This window comes from Ascaphus truei, chromosome 12 (genome assembly GCF_040206685.1).
Source record: "Ascaphus truei isolate aAscTru1 chromosome 12, aAscTru1.hap1, whole genome shotgun sequence".
Lineage (NCBI taxonomy): Eukaryota > Metazoa > Chordata > Amphibia > Anura > Ascaphidae > Ascaphus > Ascaphus truei.
The window spans coordinates 1,508,426-1,526,825 of record NC_134494.1 but is presented as its reverse complement, the minus strand read 5'-3'; the positions used below and the strand labels follow the sequence as shown (position 1 = coordinate 1,526,825).

General features: G+C 40.7%; 1 protein-coding gene across 1 annotated transcript in view; it reads right to left on the bottom strand.

The window, feature by feature from the left end:
- The window catches only part of LOC142464297 (uncharacterized), a 35,463-nt gene that overhangs the window by 12,227 nt on the left and 4,836 nt on the right, over window positions 1-18,400 (bottom strand). The window contains exon 2 of the mRNA XM_075567773.1: window positions 3,345-3,537. Coding sequence (XP_075423888.1) covers window positions 3,345-3,425 — 81 coding nt within the window. The 5' untranslated portion in view covers window positions 3,426-3,537. The remainder of the gene's footprint in view (window positions 1-3,344; window positions 3,538-18,400) is intronic.

Sequence of the window (18,400 nt, the reverse complement as noted above, 5' to 3'; positions counted from 1 at the left end):
GGATCCTGGCGGGTTAGATGAGAAGTGTCACCCAGAGGGTTACAGCATTGCTGCTTTAAGCCCAGTGGACCATGCTGTGCGCAAGCCACCGTAAGAGGGTATGGTAGTACCAGTAATGGATACTCCATCAGGGAGTAATCCGGGTTGTTATCATCTAAAGTTAGGGTGTATCTGTTACTATGTATGATGAAGATATGTACTGTAATGTTGTGACTAATTATGTGTGTTTTCCATTTTACAGTGCTTCCTGAAGAAAGGTACTTCAAATTTAGGTCCCAGCCGGGGACGTGGGATTCACCAGGGGGAGAATGTAACCATGCTATAAAATGGCTGCAGTCATCTCTCCTGCTGACAGTAAGGCCTGGTAAGTTATGGGCATGCCAGCAGTTATCATGGAGGTTTGCCCTCACACCCTGGTGAGGTGTCATATGTCCCATAGGAAGTGACAACATGCTGTGTGTCCACGGTTAGTGACATCAGAGATGTGCCTGTTCCTAGGTGATATAAGACACAGCACTGTCTAAAGTTAGTTCAGTTCCTGTTGTTGTGCTGCCTCTGTTCAGTAAGAGGCACATGGAGGTCTGCAACATTGTTGCAGTAGTCTGATGCAGAGCTGTGAGTCTGGCAGCACAAGGAGACAGAGAAAAGCAGTTGGAGTGTTATGTAAGAGCTATGAGACAAGGAGCAAGTCTGAGTGCAGGCTTGGGAGGAGACAGCTTATAAGACTGTGACCAGGGACCTGGCACAGGGACTATCTCCCTAAAGGGGAGATAGGGAACCCACCAATTAAGAGAAGAGATACCTTTCAAAGGGAAGTGCGGTGAACATGGGAGGCTGAATACACCCCATTGTGGAGGGCAGCTGGCCCACCGTACAAATAAAGATGTCTCTGATTTACAACACTCTCGTGTGCAAGTATGGAGTTATTGCACGGAGAGGGGCACCACAGAGAAGTTCCTTGCCAGGACCATCCCCGAGTGACCGAAGGGACCCTGATGAGGTGGAGGCGCTGCACTGGATCTAGGTAGGACTCAGCACACTACCTCAGCTGCCTGTCTGGGTTGGCAAATCCCCACACACCATCATGCGGGAGACTCAGGAGTCCTGTAGCCAACAGGTGCACCACCAGACACTACACCGTAATGGGGACTGGTTAGACCACAGGGGCCAATGTGAGATTGGGGGGATCAGACCTGTTCAGAAAACCCGTTACATATATATATATATATATATATATATATACACATCTATATATACAGTAGTAGATGTGTGCTGTATGGTATATGCACACCAAACCCTTGCAAGGGTGTGTATTTGTAAAGTTTCAATTGGTAGATAATGGTTTGGAGGTCTGTGACGCCTCCTCCCTGCTTTTAATCTCAGTCATCCCACTTTTAAATAGCAGGTCTTGTTATGCACCTGTGAATGACCAGTCTATTAAGATATTTCTGCCTCCATTAGAGAGATAAAGAGAGTGTTTGCAGGTAGTGTAAGGACCTGAAAAATGGTTAAAGGCTTAAAAATGCTTTGGCCAAAGAATTTAACAAAATTACCCTTACTTATGAGAAGACAGATAAATATTTAACAAAATAATTTGTCATATTGGATGCAGCATTTGGGCTCTGTTTTTTGCTGTATGGGCAGGGGTCGCGCCACGAGCGACTGCATTTTGGCCGCTGTCGACTGCTTACTTGTGGCGTCCCCTGGTGTCTCCATCTTCTTCTGCAAATTCATCTTTCCCCCCTGCAGCTCCAGTTAAAATGGCCACGCGGCGGCGAAAGACACCACGTTGCCATGGCAACAAGGCACTACGTGACATCACGCGGAACCACGTTACGCGGCACCGTGTGACGTCATGACGCAACCGCATTCCGTTGCCATTGCAACGCCGCATATTTTGATGCCGTGCGGCCATTTTAACTGGACCTGCAGGGGGAAAAGATGAATTTGCAGGGGAGAAAACAGAGAAGGCTGCACCACGCCGTCGGATCCCATAGCCGGACCCCGCCGCAGGTAAGTGTTGTCAGGGGGGGAGGGTGAGGGAGTGTTTTGGGGGGGAGGCAACTGACTTTTGGGCAGGCGGGGGCGAGTGGGTGCATTAGAGTTGAGAAAAGGAATAAGAATCAAACTAATATTCATCTGACCATTTGATTCTTATTCATTTTCTCAACTGTAATGCATCTTACATGTTATTATGCTTGTCCATATTTTTACATCATTATTGTTATCAGTATATATATATATACACAACTGAGCTATTTTTGCTTACTTGATGTATATTATGTGGCAAGATTTGAGTATATAGTCACTAGGTGTGTCCACAATCATCCCTTTTCTATATGCATATCTAGGCATTCATCCAACACTAGCAGGTTTAATAATTGTTTTTAAATCCTGTTATATTTCTTGCAATTATGTTTTTGTATTGTCTTATTCTGTGTGTGGATACTCCCATCCTGTAGAGGTCACTGGTGTACCCTGCAGCTTGCCGATTGCTCTTTGGTAACCACTCTCTGGTTCACCCTCATGACGCCTCTCACGTCATTCGCTGGGGGCGTGTACAGGATGGGATTTCCTATTTCAATCAGTACACACAGTTACTGCCCATATTCTCTTTGACAAAGTGGTTTTGCAGCATGAAACGCGTTAGAGGGGTGTCTTTAACATGCTTCTCTCTTACCCATGTGTTAACCACTCAATAAATACTTTTTAATTCAATTTTTGGTCGTGGCTCCCACTGCAATTTTTCACCAGTACCTGGCTGTGCACCGTGACTTCCAATTTGGATCCTTCTCTACACATCAGTCTCAACGCGTGATGCACGCATCAGTAAGAGGACATTTCAGCAGCTACCAGTATGTGAGTAATTTATTTTGATTGTACCCTGACTGGGTCTCATGCTCTAGGGAAGACTCCTGGTGTTGTGTTTTAGATGGGGTCATTCAATCTGTGACCCCTTTCTTTTCACATATTACAGGTCAATATTGTCCACCCTTCAATGAGCTTTCTTAGCTCATCTTACTCACCACCTACTGCTGTTTCATTAGCCCTCTTCTCAGGAACTGGGGTTATCTATTGTCTATTATTAACCCTTTCATACCAAATTTTTGGATGCACTGTTTTATATGGGAACTCATCTAGCTCTCATTATGCCAACTTATTTGTATACCTTTGCTTTCTAAAAAAGATGCCCAAACGTATTGCCTGTTCCTGGGCTTTCCTATGTCTAATCTGTTCCTGGATTTTGCTTTATTGGTCCTCCCATATTAACGCTCTGCAGGCCCCGTTGTAGTGAAGGAGATGAGTTGTGTGAGTACAGTATGACTTTCCCCGGCAGCCCTCACCTCTCCAGTCAGCAGGTAGATAATCTCCAGGGTGTGATTCAAGATGCTCTCAGTCATCTGCTTCTGGTCCTTGTTCATCATTGGTGAGTTAGTCAGATGCCCCAAGAATGTTATCTGGTCATTGTGGAAGTGTTTCACCGCGTAGTGACCTCTGCAGTTACTGATATATGTTGCACTTCAAAGTAATATTATCCTACACAGGGGGAGACAGAGAGTGATGTATATGTCACCCTGCAGTGAAATAAAGGCCACAAGAAATAAATGTCCCTCCTCTGTGTCACCCTGCAGTGAAATAAAGGATACATTGAAAGAAATGCCCATCCTGTCTGTCACCCTGCAGTGGGAGGGACTGTGAGTCCTTTCCATCTGTGTCACTTTGCAGTGTGGGGGGATATTTGTATGGGACTTTGAGTCCTTTCTTTGTGGGTGTCCATGCACTCCACTAACATATACTGTACAGGCATACCCCGGTTTAAGGACACTCACTTTAAGTACACTCGCGAGTAAGTACATATCGCTCAATAGGCAAACGGTAGCTCACGCATGTGCCTGTCAGCACGCCCTGAACATCAATACCGGCTCCCTACCTGTACCAAAGCTGTGCGCAAGCAGGGAGACTATAGAGCCTGTTACAAATGCATTATTTATATCAGTTATGCACGTATATGACGATTGCAGTACAGTACATGCATTGATAAGTGGAAAAAGGTGCTTCATTTTAAGTACATTTTCACTTTACATACGTGCTCCGGTCCCATTGCGTATGTTAATGCGGGGTATGCCTGTACTTACCTGGGTGTCCATGCACTCCACTAACATATACTGTACTTACCTGGGTGTCCATGCACTCCACTAACATATACTGTACTTACCTGGGTGTCCATGCACTCCACTAACATACTGTACTTACCTGGGTTTCCATGCACTCCACTAACATATACTGTACTTACCTGGGAGTTCATAAACTCCACTAACATATAATGTACTTACATGGGAGTTCATGCATTCTACTAACATGTACTGTACTTGCCTGTGAGTTCATAAACTCCACTAACATATACTGTACTTACCTGGGTGTCCATGCACTCCACTTACATATACTGTACTTACCTGGGTGTCCATGCACTCCACTAACATATACTGTACTTACCTGGGAGTTCATGCACTCCACTAACATACTGTACTTACCTGGGAGTTCATGCACTCCACTAACATACTGTACTTACCTGGGAGTTCATAAACTCCACTAACACACTGTACTTACCTGGGTGTCCATGCACTCCACTTACATATACTATACTTACCTGGGAGTTCATGCACTCCACTAACATATTCTGTACTTACTTAGGAGTTCATGCACTCCACTAACATATACTATACTTACCTGGGAGTTCATGCACTCCACTAACATATACTGTACTTACCTGGGATTTCATGCACTCCACTAACATATACTGTACTTACCTGGGTGTCCATGCACTCCACTAACATATACTGTACTTACCTGGGTGTCCATGCACTCCACTAACATATACTGTATTTACCTGGGTGTCCATGCAGTAAACTTGGGTATAGCAGAGAATCATACCTGTGGGTTCAGGCACAATCTGTTCCCAATGAGGAGCCCAATGTTGTTCCCTGGTGAGGGTTAAGGGTGACTTAAAACGTAAAAAATGACGATTTCCCTCATCAAGCTTGTATGAGTGTTTAGATTTGGCACCCAAACAATCTGGAGAATGAGAATTTGATTCTACCTGTAATTGTTTAGAGAAATACAAGAAAAGAAAGCATCACGATTGAGGAGATTGATGGTGCCTGAACCCACAGGTATATTCAATTTGACCTCTCATGTTCTCTCCCCTGTTCAAATTAGAGTACTTAATAGAGGATTGTCATTTTGCCCTAATGCCTACTCAGATTCTTTTGAATTATTTGTAGACCTCAACCGTTTTATATGGATATTTTTCTACTTAAAAATAATGGAAGTAAACGTAAGCCGATTTTTGATGCCGGAAATCACGGCCACTTGGATAATTTAGCTTCACTTTGGTTGGAGTCTATTAATGATATGGGTTCCCAAGGAGTATCTACTCCTGAAGTTGTCACTACCTCTGACGTCTTGGCAATTGATAAAATCTTTCCGATCGTTTATTTCCCTTTTAAAGCTAAACCTTTTTTTCCTTTATCAATCTAAGGGAAACTTTATAGATACGTTTTATACTTTGGTCCACCGTGACTTTTAACAACTATGCAAAGATCAGTCAAAGACAACTTAAGAGGAATCTCTCTCGAGGTGAGGATCTAGCATTGAGGGAACTACGAAAACTGGAGGATCTAGTGATTGTTTTACAGGACAGAGTTGTCTATATTGGTAAAGACATCTGCCTCCTGTCGGATTTAGCTTCCTATATCAAGATCTGGTCCGACCCCACTCTGCAGTACCAGGCACACCTGCAGTGTGTTCTCAAAGAGTTCCAGTCCTAGTACATTATAACAGACACAGAATTTAAATTTTTATATATAACTTATCCGAGGGTGCCTATTTTTTTATCATTTACCTAAAGTGCACAAATCCCTTGTTAACCCTCCTGGCAGACCCATTGTTTCGGGGACAGAGTCGATGACGTCCAACCTGTTCCAGTATGTAGATCATTTTGTACAGACCACATATTAGGGACAGCTTGCATGTCATCGACTCTGTCTCTAAGGGCTGTTATAAACAGCATGCGGCCGTGCGTGCCTATGCGAACGCGCGTGCACGTCCCGCATGCTTTTCCTGTATAAAGTGCCCGGAGCTGCAGGTAATGTATGTGTGTATATGTGTGTATATGTGTGTATATGTGTGTATATGTGTGTATATGTATGTGTGTGCATGGGTTGTGTGAGTGAAAGGAAGTCCTGGATAAGATTTTTTTTTTAAAGAAAAAAAAAACTTTAATAAATATATATTTTTTTAACTTCTGCAATCATTGACACCACACACACACGCACGCGTGCAGGCAGCGGGGCGAAAAGATGAATTTCCTCATCTTTGCCGCTGTCTGTCGGCTCCCCTTTCCCTTCTATAGAAAGGCTGACTAACGTCAGCCAACTAAAAATCCGCGCGCGCGCCGCCAGGCACTATAGAACGTGCCTAAGATCAAGTGGCAAGCTTCTTATCTTTGGGTCACTTGTGACGTACAGAATAGATCAAAACAAGGGTTTATCAACAGTTTAATACTTTTTGGATAGTGATAAGGGGATGTCTAACACACAAAGTTACTTTATTCACAATATTATCTCAAGATCTGTGGAACGGCCATGGGGACCAGGTTCGCCAACAGTTATGACAATCTATTTATGGGTTGCTGGGAGGAAGCCAGGTCTGGACCGGTAACCCAGTAGGGGTGGGCTTGGTATACTATGGCCGTTTCATAAAGATATTTTTATTATTTGGAATTCAGATTTTGGTGATATTAATTATTTCAACACTTTGACACTAATGCATTTGGACTGATCTTCATACACACTGTGGATCCTACCAGCATTGTCTATCTGGATCTTCTCCTTAAGGTAGATTCTGGTAACGAGATCCAAACATATGTGCATATTAAGGCGGTAGCTACAAATAGCTACCTCCATGCTGAAAGTAATCGCCAATTCAGTCAGCTGAGATGTAATTGCTCAACCGACTTGGATTTCGTTACACAGTCAGGCCTTTCAAAGGAGAAGTTTGCCTTCAAGGGCTTTGAAAAATCCTATATTGAAGATTCCTTTCTTAAAGCAGCACGGATGGTGAGTTTGGAATTGCTTGAATCCTCCAAGGATAAATATAGTAGAAAAGCTGGTAGAAATCAGGCAAATTTGAACGATCTGATGTTTTTTTCTACTAAATTCAGTCAATCACACAGGGCACATGGTTTCAAGGAGCTACGTTAGGTGGAATAGCTTGTGCGTCTGCTGCCAGGAGAGGGAGGGCGTTCCATGAGCCACACACAGCATCTAATGCTGGAACAACAGACTGTATACCTGAATTTCCGGAGGGACATCTGACTGTGATGCACCGGTAGCAGTGAGGTCTGATGTACTGAAGTAAACATTCGGCGAGTAGCTACTTGTTGGCGCATGGGTTTACCCATACAATGCTTAATTTGCATTGACAAATTGTGAGTGTGCATTTGTCTTGTGATTTTTTATTAAAATTTTGTTACCAGATTTTACACATGGATCAGGTGCTTTTTCTCTTGTTTCTCATATATATATATATATATATATATAAAAGAAAAGAAAAAAAGCGCCAAATCCTAGTGCATTACTGTGCAAAATAGATATATTTAATTCCCAAAAATCTCAATAAAAATGAACTCACAAACATAAAACAATTAAAAGCATTGTATGAGTAATACTCATGCTCCTAGGACCACGAAACGCTGCTTTGCTGCTGTAGTCCCTCCGTGACTCCACTGGAACAGATTGCTGCCTCCGTTGTTCACTGCCTGCAGGAACTGACGTATCAGGCACTCCACGATGGTCTCTCCCCCGGTATACACCAAACAGTTGATCTTTAGTTCCCACCGGGGACGGTTGAAGTCGCGGACCAGCGGGTGACGTCACGGGAACAGTTCTAATTACCGGACCGGTACAGATACTCAGCAGTTCAATGGCAAGCGTTGCAAAGTCCACTGCACACCTTCCCTACGCGTTTCATCTGATTTACAGACTTCTTCAGGGGATGAACTCTGGGTGTGTGGTGTCTCATGTTATATACCTCCCAAATCAAATTAGCTTAATTAGTTAAAAGGCAAAAAACAATGTGTTGGCAATTTGAATTGTACGTGGAACCGATTGAATACACATGTGAACACCTAATGTTGCATCCACATCACTAAATACTTGCCAGCACAAAGAAATATATATACAATACTGATGAATACCAGTTATACTATAAAATTATTAAAACAAATATATAGTTGATGTCCTTGTCTATGTTATTTTGTTGTAATTATACGGACTACAAGGGTGTATCTAGAGATATCAAGAGAATATACTGTAGTTGCCAACACCTCAATATAAATGATATTTAGCAACAGTTATACATTTCATATGTTAAACAAAAAATTAATATTATTATTCTTATAAAACAAAAATTATTTCATAATCAATGTCCTTATTTGTTTTAGTTAAACATACTATAAGGGTACATCTCAAGATATCCTAAATGCCCCAATGAACAGAAGAGTTAGATATTTATTCAATACAATATAAATGTGGCTTAAAGAGGGTAGATCAATTAATGAACAAGAAAGAGCATAATAGTCTCTTAGATACCAATTGATTTTTATCTTGGTACATTATTTATATTTTACTTAGTATTATCATGGATAAAGATTGAAACCATAATCCCTTATGAGTGGTTTTCCTCTTAATATTGCAGAACCATTTGTGATATTAAATGAGTGTTAGTCAGTGTCCCATAAGATGGAGGTTAAAGTATCTTTGTGTTTATGTATATAAATCCAATTTGGACTATAAAATAGAACCAGCGTGGAAAAGAGCAGCATTGAACTCCATAAAGAATATAATATGGAGTTAAGAAATATATTAGGAAGTTTAGACCGGGCATGTATCCTAGGTCACTTGAATCGTCAGCCCAGTAAGATTGCATGGTTCAGCTTACTCCCAACACTCCTCGATGGGGGGGGGGGGGGAGGGGGGGGGGAATAGAGGGGGGAGAGGGGGGAAAAATGTGATGGTGAAAAAATGGAAATCTATGTGTATGTGATACGTGAAATAACAAATATAAATAAATATTAATAAATGTGTCCTAGTATGGCACTGTGTTATATGTATATGTATGTGCTATCAATAATAATAATAAACCCTTAACTAAATGTTAATGTGCTATCATAAATACTTAACACCATAATGGGTGAATTTATATTAATAATCACCTATGTCAGGCGATCACGAAGGGAACATGTGACCATGTTCAACCCAGACCTCCGTGGTCACCAGACTTGTAATGGTACCTAACCTACAGTAACAAGGAGCAAAAAGAAAAAAGGCAAAGAAAAAACAGGAGAAAAATCCGTCCCAAAAAAATAGACAGAGGTCAGATTAGATGACTGTGCTGACATCAATACAATCATTTAGGCCTTCTGGACTCAATGTATTTAATTCGTAGATCCAGTATGTTTCTCTCAGATTGAGCAATTTGTGCCTGTCTCCACTCAGAAGTGTAGAATTTATAGCCTCAACCCCCATGATTACTAATGAGGACGGATCTTTATTGTGCTTCAATTCGTAATGTCTGGATAGACTATGTGTTTTTAACCCATGAATTATATTACGTCGATGTTCCAGGAATCGTATACATAGGGCCCTTTTGGTTCTACCAATATACTGAAGCCCACAGGGGCATGTAATCGCGTATACAATGTGAGTGGACAGACAGTTGATATGGCCTTTTATTTGATGTACAGATCCATTTGAGTGGGATGTGACACTCTCAGTCTTTTTTAAGTGTTTGCATGTAAGGCATCTTGAGCGATTGCACAGGAAATTACCAATTTTAACGTTCTTATTTGTTTGTACAGCATTTCTGAATTTTCTCAGTCTACTGGGTGCCACGATTGATTTTATATTTCTGGCCTTCTGAAATATCACCGGTATTTTGGGTGGTAGATTTTTGCCTATGATCGGATCATTAAGCAAAATTCCCCAGTGTTTGTTTAATATATTTTTAATTTTTTGTGAAGAACAATTGAATTGTGTAATAAATTGAGGGACAATGATCTCATTCTTGTCCCTTGTCTGCCTATTTTTATTTTTTATTTTTGTAATTATATTGCCTTTTGACTGGTCTAAAAGTTCTTGTCTATCCAGTTTACCAACTTGTTTAAAAGTTTCTAGGACCTTATGGTGATTGTAACCTTTGTCCACAAACTTTTTTACAAGAGCGTCCCCCTGGGCCAAGTAGTCCGAATCAAGAGAACAATTCCTCCTGATTCTGAGAAATTGGCCCCTGGGGACGTTCTCCAACCATTTGTGGTAGTGGTTGCTCTTATAATGTAGGTATGCATTTGTGGACACTTTTTTGAAAAATGTTTTTGTTACAATTTCGTTCTTATTGTTCACCATTAGTTCTAAATCCAAAAAATTAATATTGTATTTATTTATATCAAAAGTGAACCTCAAATCCATCTGATTGTAATTAAATGCTGTTAGAATCTCACTCAATGCCTCCTGTTCACCGTCCCAGATGAAAATCAGGTCGTCTATGAAACGGCCATAGTACACCAAACCAGCCCCCAGCCTAGCATTCCCCCACACATGAGTATCCTCCCATAGGCCCATGTATAGGTTTGCATAGCTGGGGGCAAAGCGGGTGCCCATAGCCGTTCCACAGATCTGTAGATAGTAATCATCTCCAAATAAAAAATAATTATGTTCCAGAATGAACAGGATAGCATTTAAAATGAACTCTCTCTGTGCTTTGTTTATAAGATTGTCCTTTTCCAAATAATGTGATATTGCTGCCACTCCCTTTGTATGACCAATGCATGTATACAGAGAGGCCACATCACATGTGGCCCAAATGTAAGTGGATTTCCAAGGTATCCCTGAGATTGAGTCTATAACATGCAGCGTGTCCCTAATATGTGATCTTAACTTGACCACATAGGTTGTTCCTTCTCATTGATTCGCTTATTAATCTCATACAGAGAGGAGAGAGTGAAATTCACTGAGAAAGAAATAGAGGAGGTACAACATATTTTAATGCCATATATAGAAAGTGAAGAGTTCCAGGAATTGGATCAATTAGTGAACAAGAGAGTATTAAACTATGAAAAAGATATTATGGAACGTAAAGATACAAAATATCAGAGAGATACTAATGATTATGCTACCAATCAGGTTACCAATTGGAAAAGAGGCAAGCGAGATGATTCCAAACACCACTATCCCCCCAAGAAGGGGAAGAAACAACACAAATATAGGGAAAGAAGTAGGGACTACCAACATACCTCAGGAGTAACATCTAGAACACATACACCTAGGACGAACAAACAGAAGGAAAATAAACCCACTACACCGGGGTGTTCTACAGAGAATAGATTTGAGGTTTTGACAGATTCCCCAAAGAATTTAGATCTGGCTACTAAAGAAGGTGGAGGTAATAGTGGGACTATTCCCAAACATACTAGTAGGGATCCAACACCACCACGGTCTAAAATAACCTCACACACTGCTTCTTTTTTAGAATTGGTGAAAAAGGAGGAAGAGAGAGAGAAAAGGAGAACCTACCCACTATGGGACAGACATCCCACAGCGCGGGAACACCCCTCACAACGCAGAAAAAGAAGCAGCGAGGAAGACGATCTGGGCAGCGTGAACAAAGAAAGAAGGAAGGCAGACTAAGGACATTGATGCCGGAGAGTCACGGTATTTTCAACCTATCAAGTTTTGTATTGTCAGCACATCATACCGCACTCCTCTCTAAAGGTCTTTCCTTTGCACCTAGTAGTTCACCTAAAAAATTCAATTTATTTGTAGATTTAAATAAATATATTAGGAAGGTCACACTTATGAGATTTTTCACTATGAAGGGCAAAGAGAAGGAGGAGATGTTCAGTTCTCAGGAGAGGGATTGCATTAAAGCCATGACTTCACTCCTGGCAGATGGCTCTGACATAGCTGACATTGATACAAACTGTGGCCAAAATTTGGACATCTTTACACAACATACTACACATCTGAATGATGTTGTACTGGATACTGTAGATAATTTGGAAGATCCAGTATTGTCTTCCTCCACTGTTGCTGAAACTACCTCTGTAGAATCTTCTAGAGTTAACATCAAACATTCACCTTTTATCCCAAAATCTACCTTCTTTCCCTATCAAGCTAAGGGGGGGTTCATTGATACTTTTTACACACTGGTACTGAAAGACTTTGAATCCCTCTGTCAAAACACACTTACATTACATAAAAGGAATTTACACAAAAACGAACTACAGGCTCTAAAAGAGTTGAGCGAAGATAGTGAAATTGTAATAAGACAGGCAGACAAAGGGGGCGGAATAGTGCTTCAAGATAAGAGTGTATACATAGCAGAAGCAAATCGTTCTGTTAGGTGATGTGAAGTCATATATACCTCTACAAAGAGACCCAATGGACATCTACCAAAAGGATCTCAAAATATTCCTCTTAGAGGCAAAACATGAGGGAATCATCACACAGGCAGAATTTGATTTCTTATTCAAACGAAAACCCTAGAACACCGGTGTTCTACCACATACCCAAGATACACAAAGATATCACTAACCCACCAGGGAGACCTATTGTCTCTGGGGTGGAGTCTATGACGTCCAGCGTGTCCCAGTATGTTGACCATTTTTTACAACCTATGGTGGTCAAGTTAAGATCACATATTAGGGACACGCTGCATGTTATAGACTCAATCTCAGGGATACCTTGGAAATCCACTTACATTTGGGCCACATGTGATGTGGCCTCTCTGTATACATGCATTGGTCATACAAAGGGAGTGGCAGCAATACTGCACCGACACACTTTATTCGAGCAAATACCCAGTATGTACCTGGCAGATACCTGGAATGCGCCGCTCCTCACCTCTGACAAGCCCCGTTGTGTTTGCCTTCCCAGCCTGGGTTCATGCCTGGCTGACGGGCGGCTAATCTGTTAAATGATAATGATTAGGATTTAATAGGCTGCAATGCTTCGCGTGTCTACGAGATGGCATAAATTCATGAATTGTAATGCAGTATATATATATATACTGTGCAGTATTGCAGCCAGCGGGGAATAAAATGCTTCAATCCCTGCTTGGAAAATACCTCAATGCACTCGGGCAGAAAACAGTCACAAACCTCAATTCACCCGGGTATACCCGAATTCGTGGGACTAGCCGAGCTCGAATAAAGTGTGTCGCCAGTGTATCACATTATTTGGAAAAGGACAATCTTATAAACAAAGCACAGAGAGAGTTCATTTTAAATGCTATCCTGTTCATTCTGGAACATAATTATTTTTTATTTGGGGATGATTACTATCTACAGATCTGTGGAACGGCTATGGGCACCCGCTTTGCCCCCAGCTATGCAAACCTATACATGGGCCTATGGGAGGATACTCATGTGTGGGGGAATGCTAGGCTGGGGGGCTGGTTGGTGTACTATGGCCGTTTCATAGACGACCTGAGTTCATCTGGGACGGTGAACAGGAGGCATTGAGTGAGATTCTAACAGCATTTTAATGACAATCAGATGGATTTGAGGTTCACTTTTGATATAATTAAATACAATATTAATTTTTTGGATTTAGAACTAATGGTGAACAATAAGAACGAAATTGTAACAAAAACATTTTTCAAAAAAGTGGTCCACAAATGCATACCTACATTATAAGAGCAACCACTACACCAAATGGTTGGAGAACGTCCCCAGGGGCCAATTTCTCAGAATCAGGAGGAATTGTTCTCTTGATTCGGACTACTTGGCCCCAGGGGGACGCTCTTGTAAAAAAGTTTGTGGACAAAGGTTACAATCACCATAAGGTCCTAGAAACTTTTAAACAAGTTGGTAAACTGGATAGACAAGAACTTTTAGACCAGTCAAAAGGCAATATAATTACAAAAAGAAAAAAATAAAAATAGGCAGACAAGGGACAAGAATGAGATCATTGTCCCTCAATTTATTACACAATTCAATTGTTCTTCACAAAAAATTAAAATATATTAAACAAACACTGGGGAATTTTGCTTAATGATCCGATCATAGGCAAAAATCTACCACCCAAAATACCGGTGATATTTCAGAAGGCCAGAAATATAAAATCAATCGTGGCACCCAGTAGACTGAGAAAATTCAGAAATGCTGTACAAACAAATAAGAACGTTAAAAATGGTAATTTCCTGTGCAATCGCTCAAGATGCCTTACATGCAAACACTTAAAAAAGACTGAGAGTGTCACATCCCACTCAAATGGATCTGTACATCAAATAAAAGGCCATATCAACTGTCTGTCCACTCACATTGTATACGCGATTACATGCCCCTGTGGGCTTCAGTATATTGGTAGAACCAAAAGGGGCCCCTATGTATACGATTCCTGGAACATCGACGTAATATAATTCATGGGTTAAAAACACATAGTCTATCCAGACATTACGAATTGAAGCACAATAAAGATCCGTCCTCATTAGTAATCATGGGGGTTGAGGCTATAAATTCTACACTTCTGAGTGGAGACAGGCACAAATTGCTCAATCTGAGAGAAACATACTGGATCTACGAATTAAATACATTGAGTCCAGAAGGCCTAAATGATTGTATTGATGTCAGCACAGTCATCTAATCTGACCTCTGTCTATTTTTTTGGGACGGATTTTTCTCCTGTTTTTTCTTTGCCTTTTTCTTTGCCTTTTTTTCTTTTTGCTCCTTGTTACTGTAGGTTAGGTAACCATTACAAGTCTGGTGACCACGGAGGTCTGGGTTGAACATGGTCACATGTTCCCTTCGTGATCGCCTGACATAGGTGATTATTAATATAAATTCACCCATTATGGTGTTAAGTATTTATGATAGCACATTAACATTAGTTAAGGGTTTATTATTATTATTGATAGCACATACATATACATATAACACAGTGCCATACTAGGACACATTTATTAATATTTATTTATATTTGTTATTTCACGTATCACATACACATAGATTTCCATTTTTTCACCATCACATTTTTCCCCCCTCTCCCCCCTCTATTCCCCCCCCCCATCGAGGAGTGTTGGGAGTAAGCTGAACCATGCAATCTTACTGGGCTGACGATTCAAGTGACCTAGGATACATGCCCGGTCCTAAACTTCCTAATATATTTCTTAACTCCATATTATATTCTTTATGGAGTTCAATGCTGCTCTTTTCCACGCTGGTTCTATTTTATAGTCCAAATTGGATTTATATACATAAACACAAAGATACTTTAACCTCCATCTTATGGGACACTGACTAACACTCATTTAATATCACAAATGGTTCTGCAATATTAAGAGGAAAACCACTCATAAGGGATTATGGTTTCAATCTTTATCCATGATAATACTAAGTAAAATATAAATAATGTACCAAGATAAAAATCAATGGTATCTAAGAGACTATTATGCTCTTTCTTGTTCATTAATTGATCTACCCTCTTTAAGCCACATTTATATTGTATTGAATAAATATCTAACTCTTCTGTTCATTGGGGCATTTAGGATATCTTGAGATGTACCCTTATAGTATGTTTAACTAAAACAAATAAGGACATGATTATGAAATAATTTTTGTTTTATAAGAATAATAATATTAATTTTTTGTTTAACATATGAAATGTATAACTGTTGCTAAATATCATTTATATTGAGGTGTTGGCAACTACAGTATATTCTCTTGATATCTCTAGATACACCCTTGTAGTCCGTATAATTACAACAAAATAACATAGACAAGGACATCAACTATATATTTGTTTTAATAATTTTATAGTATAACTGGTATTCATCAGTATTGTATATATATTTCTTTGTGCTGGCAAGTATTTAGTGATGTGGATGCAACATTAGGTGTTCACATGTGTATTCAATCGGTTCCACGTACAATTCAAATTGCCAACACATTGTTTTTTGCCTTTTAACTAATTAAGCTAATTTGATTTGGGAGGTATATAACATGAGACACCACACACCCAGAGTTCATCCCCTGAAGAAGTCTGTAAATCAGATGAAACGCGTAGGGAAGGTGTGCAGTGGACTTTGCAACGCTTGCCATTGAACTGCTGAGTATCTGTACCGGTCCGGTAATTAGAACTGTTCCCGTGACGTCACCCGCTGGTCCGCGACTCTCAACCGTTCCCGGTGGGAACTAAAGATCAACTGTTTGGTGTATACCGGGGGAGAGACCATCGTGGAGTGCCTGATACGTCAGTTCCTGCAGGCAGTGAACAACGGAGGCAGCAATCTGTTCCAGTGGAGTCACGGAGGGACTACAGCAGCAAAGCAGCGTTTCCTGGTCCTAGGAGCATGAGTATTACTCATACAATGCTTTTAATTGTTTTATGTTTGTGAGTTCATTTTTATTGAGATTTTTGGGAATTAAATATATCTATTTTTGCACAGTAATGCACTAGGATTTGGCGCTTTTTTTTTTCTTATATTTTTCTATGCAGGTGGAGAGGGGGGTCGTTGTGCCTTTTAAGAAGCTGCCTGTTGGTCCTAATAGTGCCACTGTCACTCCCCAATTATTGGACTTATTTGTTGGACTCTAGAGGACTATCTGCATTGAGCAGATTAAGGCAAAGTTCACAGCACCACACAAATATGTATAATTGTATGTTTTTAGCTTTTTTTTTTATATTGGACATTCACAGTGCATTTTTGGTATATTAATTAATTTCATTATTTAGGATATATTGCATTGGTATATCATTATATTAATTCATTAATATTATGTTGATGTATTTATGATTTATTACCGGTTTAATTAATTTTATATATCCTATACTTCTGGCGTTCCACACACGAGCGCAGACCCCTATTGTGTATATATATATATATATATATATATATATATATATATATATATACACACACACACACACACACACACACACACACACACACACACACACACACACACACACACACACACACACACACACACACACACACACACACTCTGTTCGACAAACCCTATACATTTGCTCGCCCCTGGCGAGTGGATTTAAACCCCGGGCGAGTAAATATTGGCCCAAGCAGCACACGTTTGGTACTAGGTGGCGAGTAGATTTTTTTGTGATTTGTCAACCACTGTATGTGTGTATATATATATATATATATATATAAAAAAACAACATTACCATTCTCCTCGTCCGGTAAAGAAAGACTGCACTCGGTTCAGTAATCATGAAAAACTGTATTGGGCATGATTACTGAACCGAGTGCAGTCTTTCTTTACCGGACGAGAGAATGGTAATGTTGTTTTTCTATTATTTGAGACTAGCACCTGTCTATATGAACCAGTACATTGAGTGCAAGCTGTGATGTTGGTTTTTATATATATATATATATATATATATATATATATACTGCTGCTGCGGCTGAGTTTATTCGAGCATTTGCCCGTTCTCGGCCGCAGCAGTAACCTGGCGCGCGCCAGAGGGTGCCGGGCGCACGCCGAAGACACGGAGGAGCGCCCTCCGATCAGGGCTTTCTCCCTCCCGCTGCCGGGTCCCCCGGAACCCCCTGCTGCCGTCCCCCCACATCGCGGGACACCAGGGCTCCCTCGGGAGCCCTGGACGCGCGTGCAGGGGGCGCAGGCTCCCGATGACGCGTGGCACGCCAAGGGAGTGCGGCTAGCATGCCGGGGCATCCCCAGGCTTGCGGAGCTAGCCGCACTCAAATAAAATGTGCCGCCTCTGTTTATATAACACAAAAAGAGAGAGAGCGCACGCCCCATAGCATAACACTGTATGTTTATTTTAAAAGGGGAATACATACAGTGTTATGCTATGGGGCGTGCGCTCTCTCTCTTTTTGTGTTTCTAGATACCCGTGGAGTTGGTTTATCCCGTGTGAGAGCAGCCGAAGACCCCCTTGTTTATATCCAATACCTCCCATTATGGACTAACTTTGAAGGACTGGTTGGACTTTTCAATTATTATTATATGTTTTTTATTTTCTCTTTTTTGGCACTTTTTTGCACTTCAGTTAATTTTTATTTTTTCACTATTTTATGGTTGTGTTGCATTGTTTAGTATAGTAGAATACATACGTTATATGGTATACGCGTCAATATTTATACACAAATCACAATCATATACACTTACAGCACTATATACACTTCTTAATTAATTTCCATAGGTCACCTTAGTTTAATTATCACATCCTCACATAGTACTGTTTTTGGCACCATATCTTTTGCTCGTGTGTGTGTGTGTGTGTGTGTGTGTGTGTGTGTGTGTGTGTGTGTGTGTGTGTGTGTGTGTGTATCCATGTAGAGTATCAGTACCGTGTTA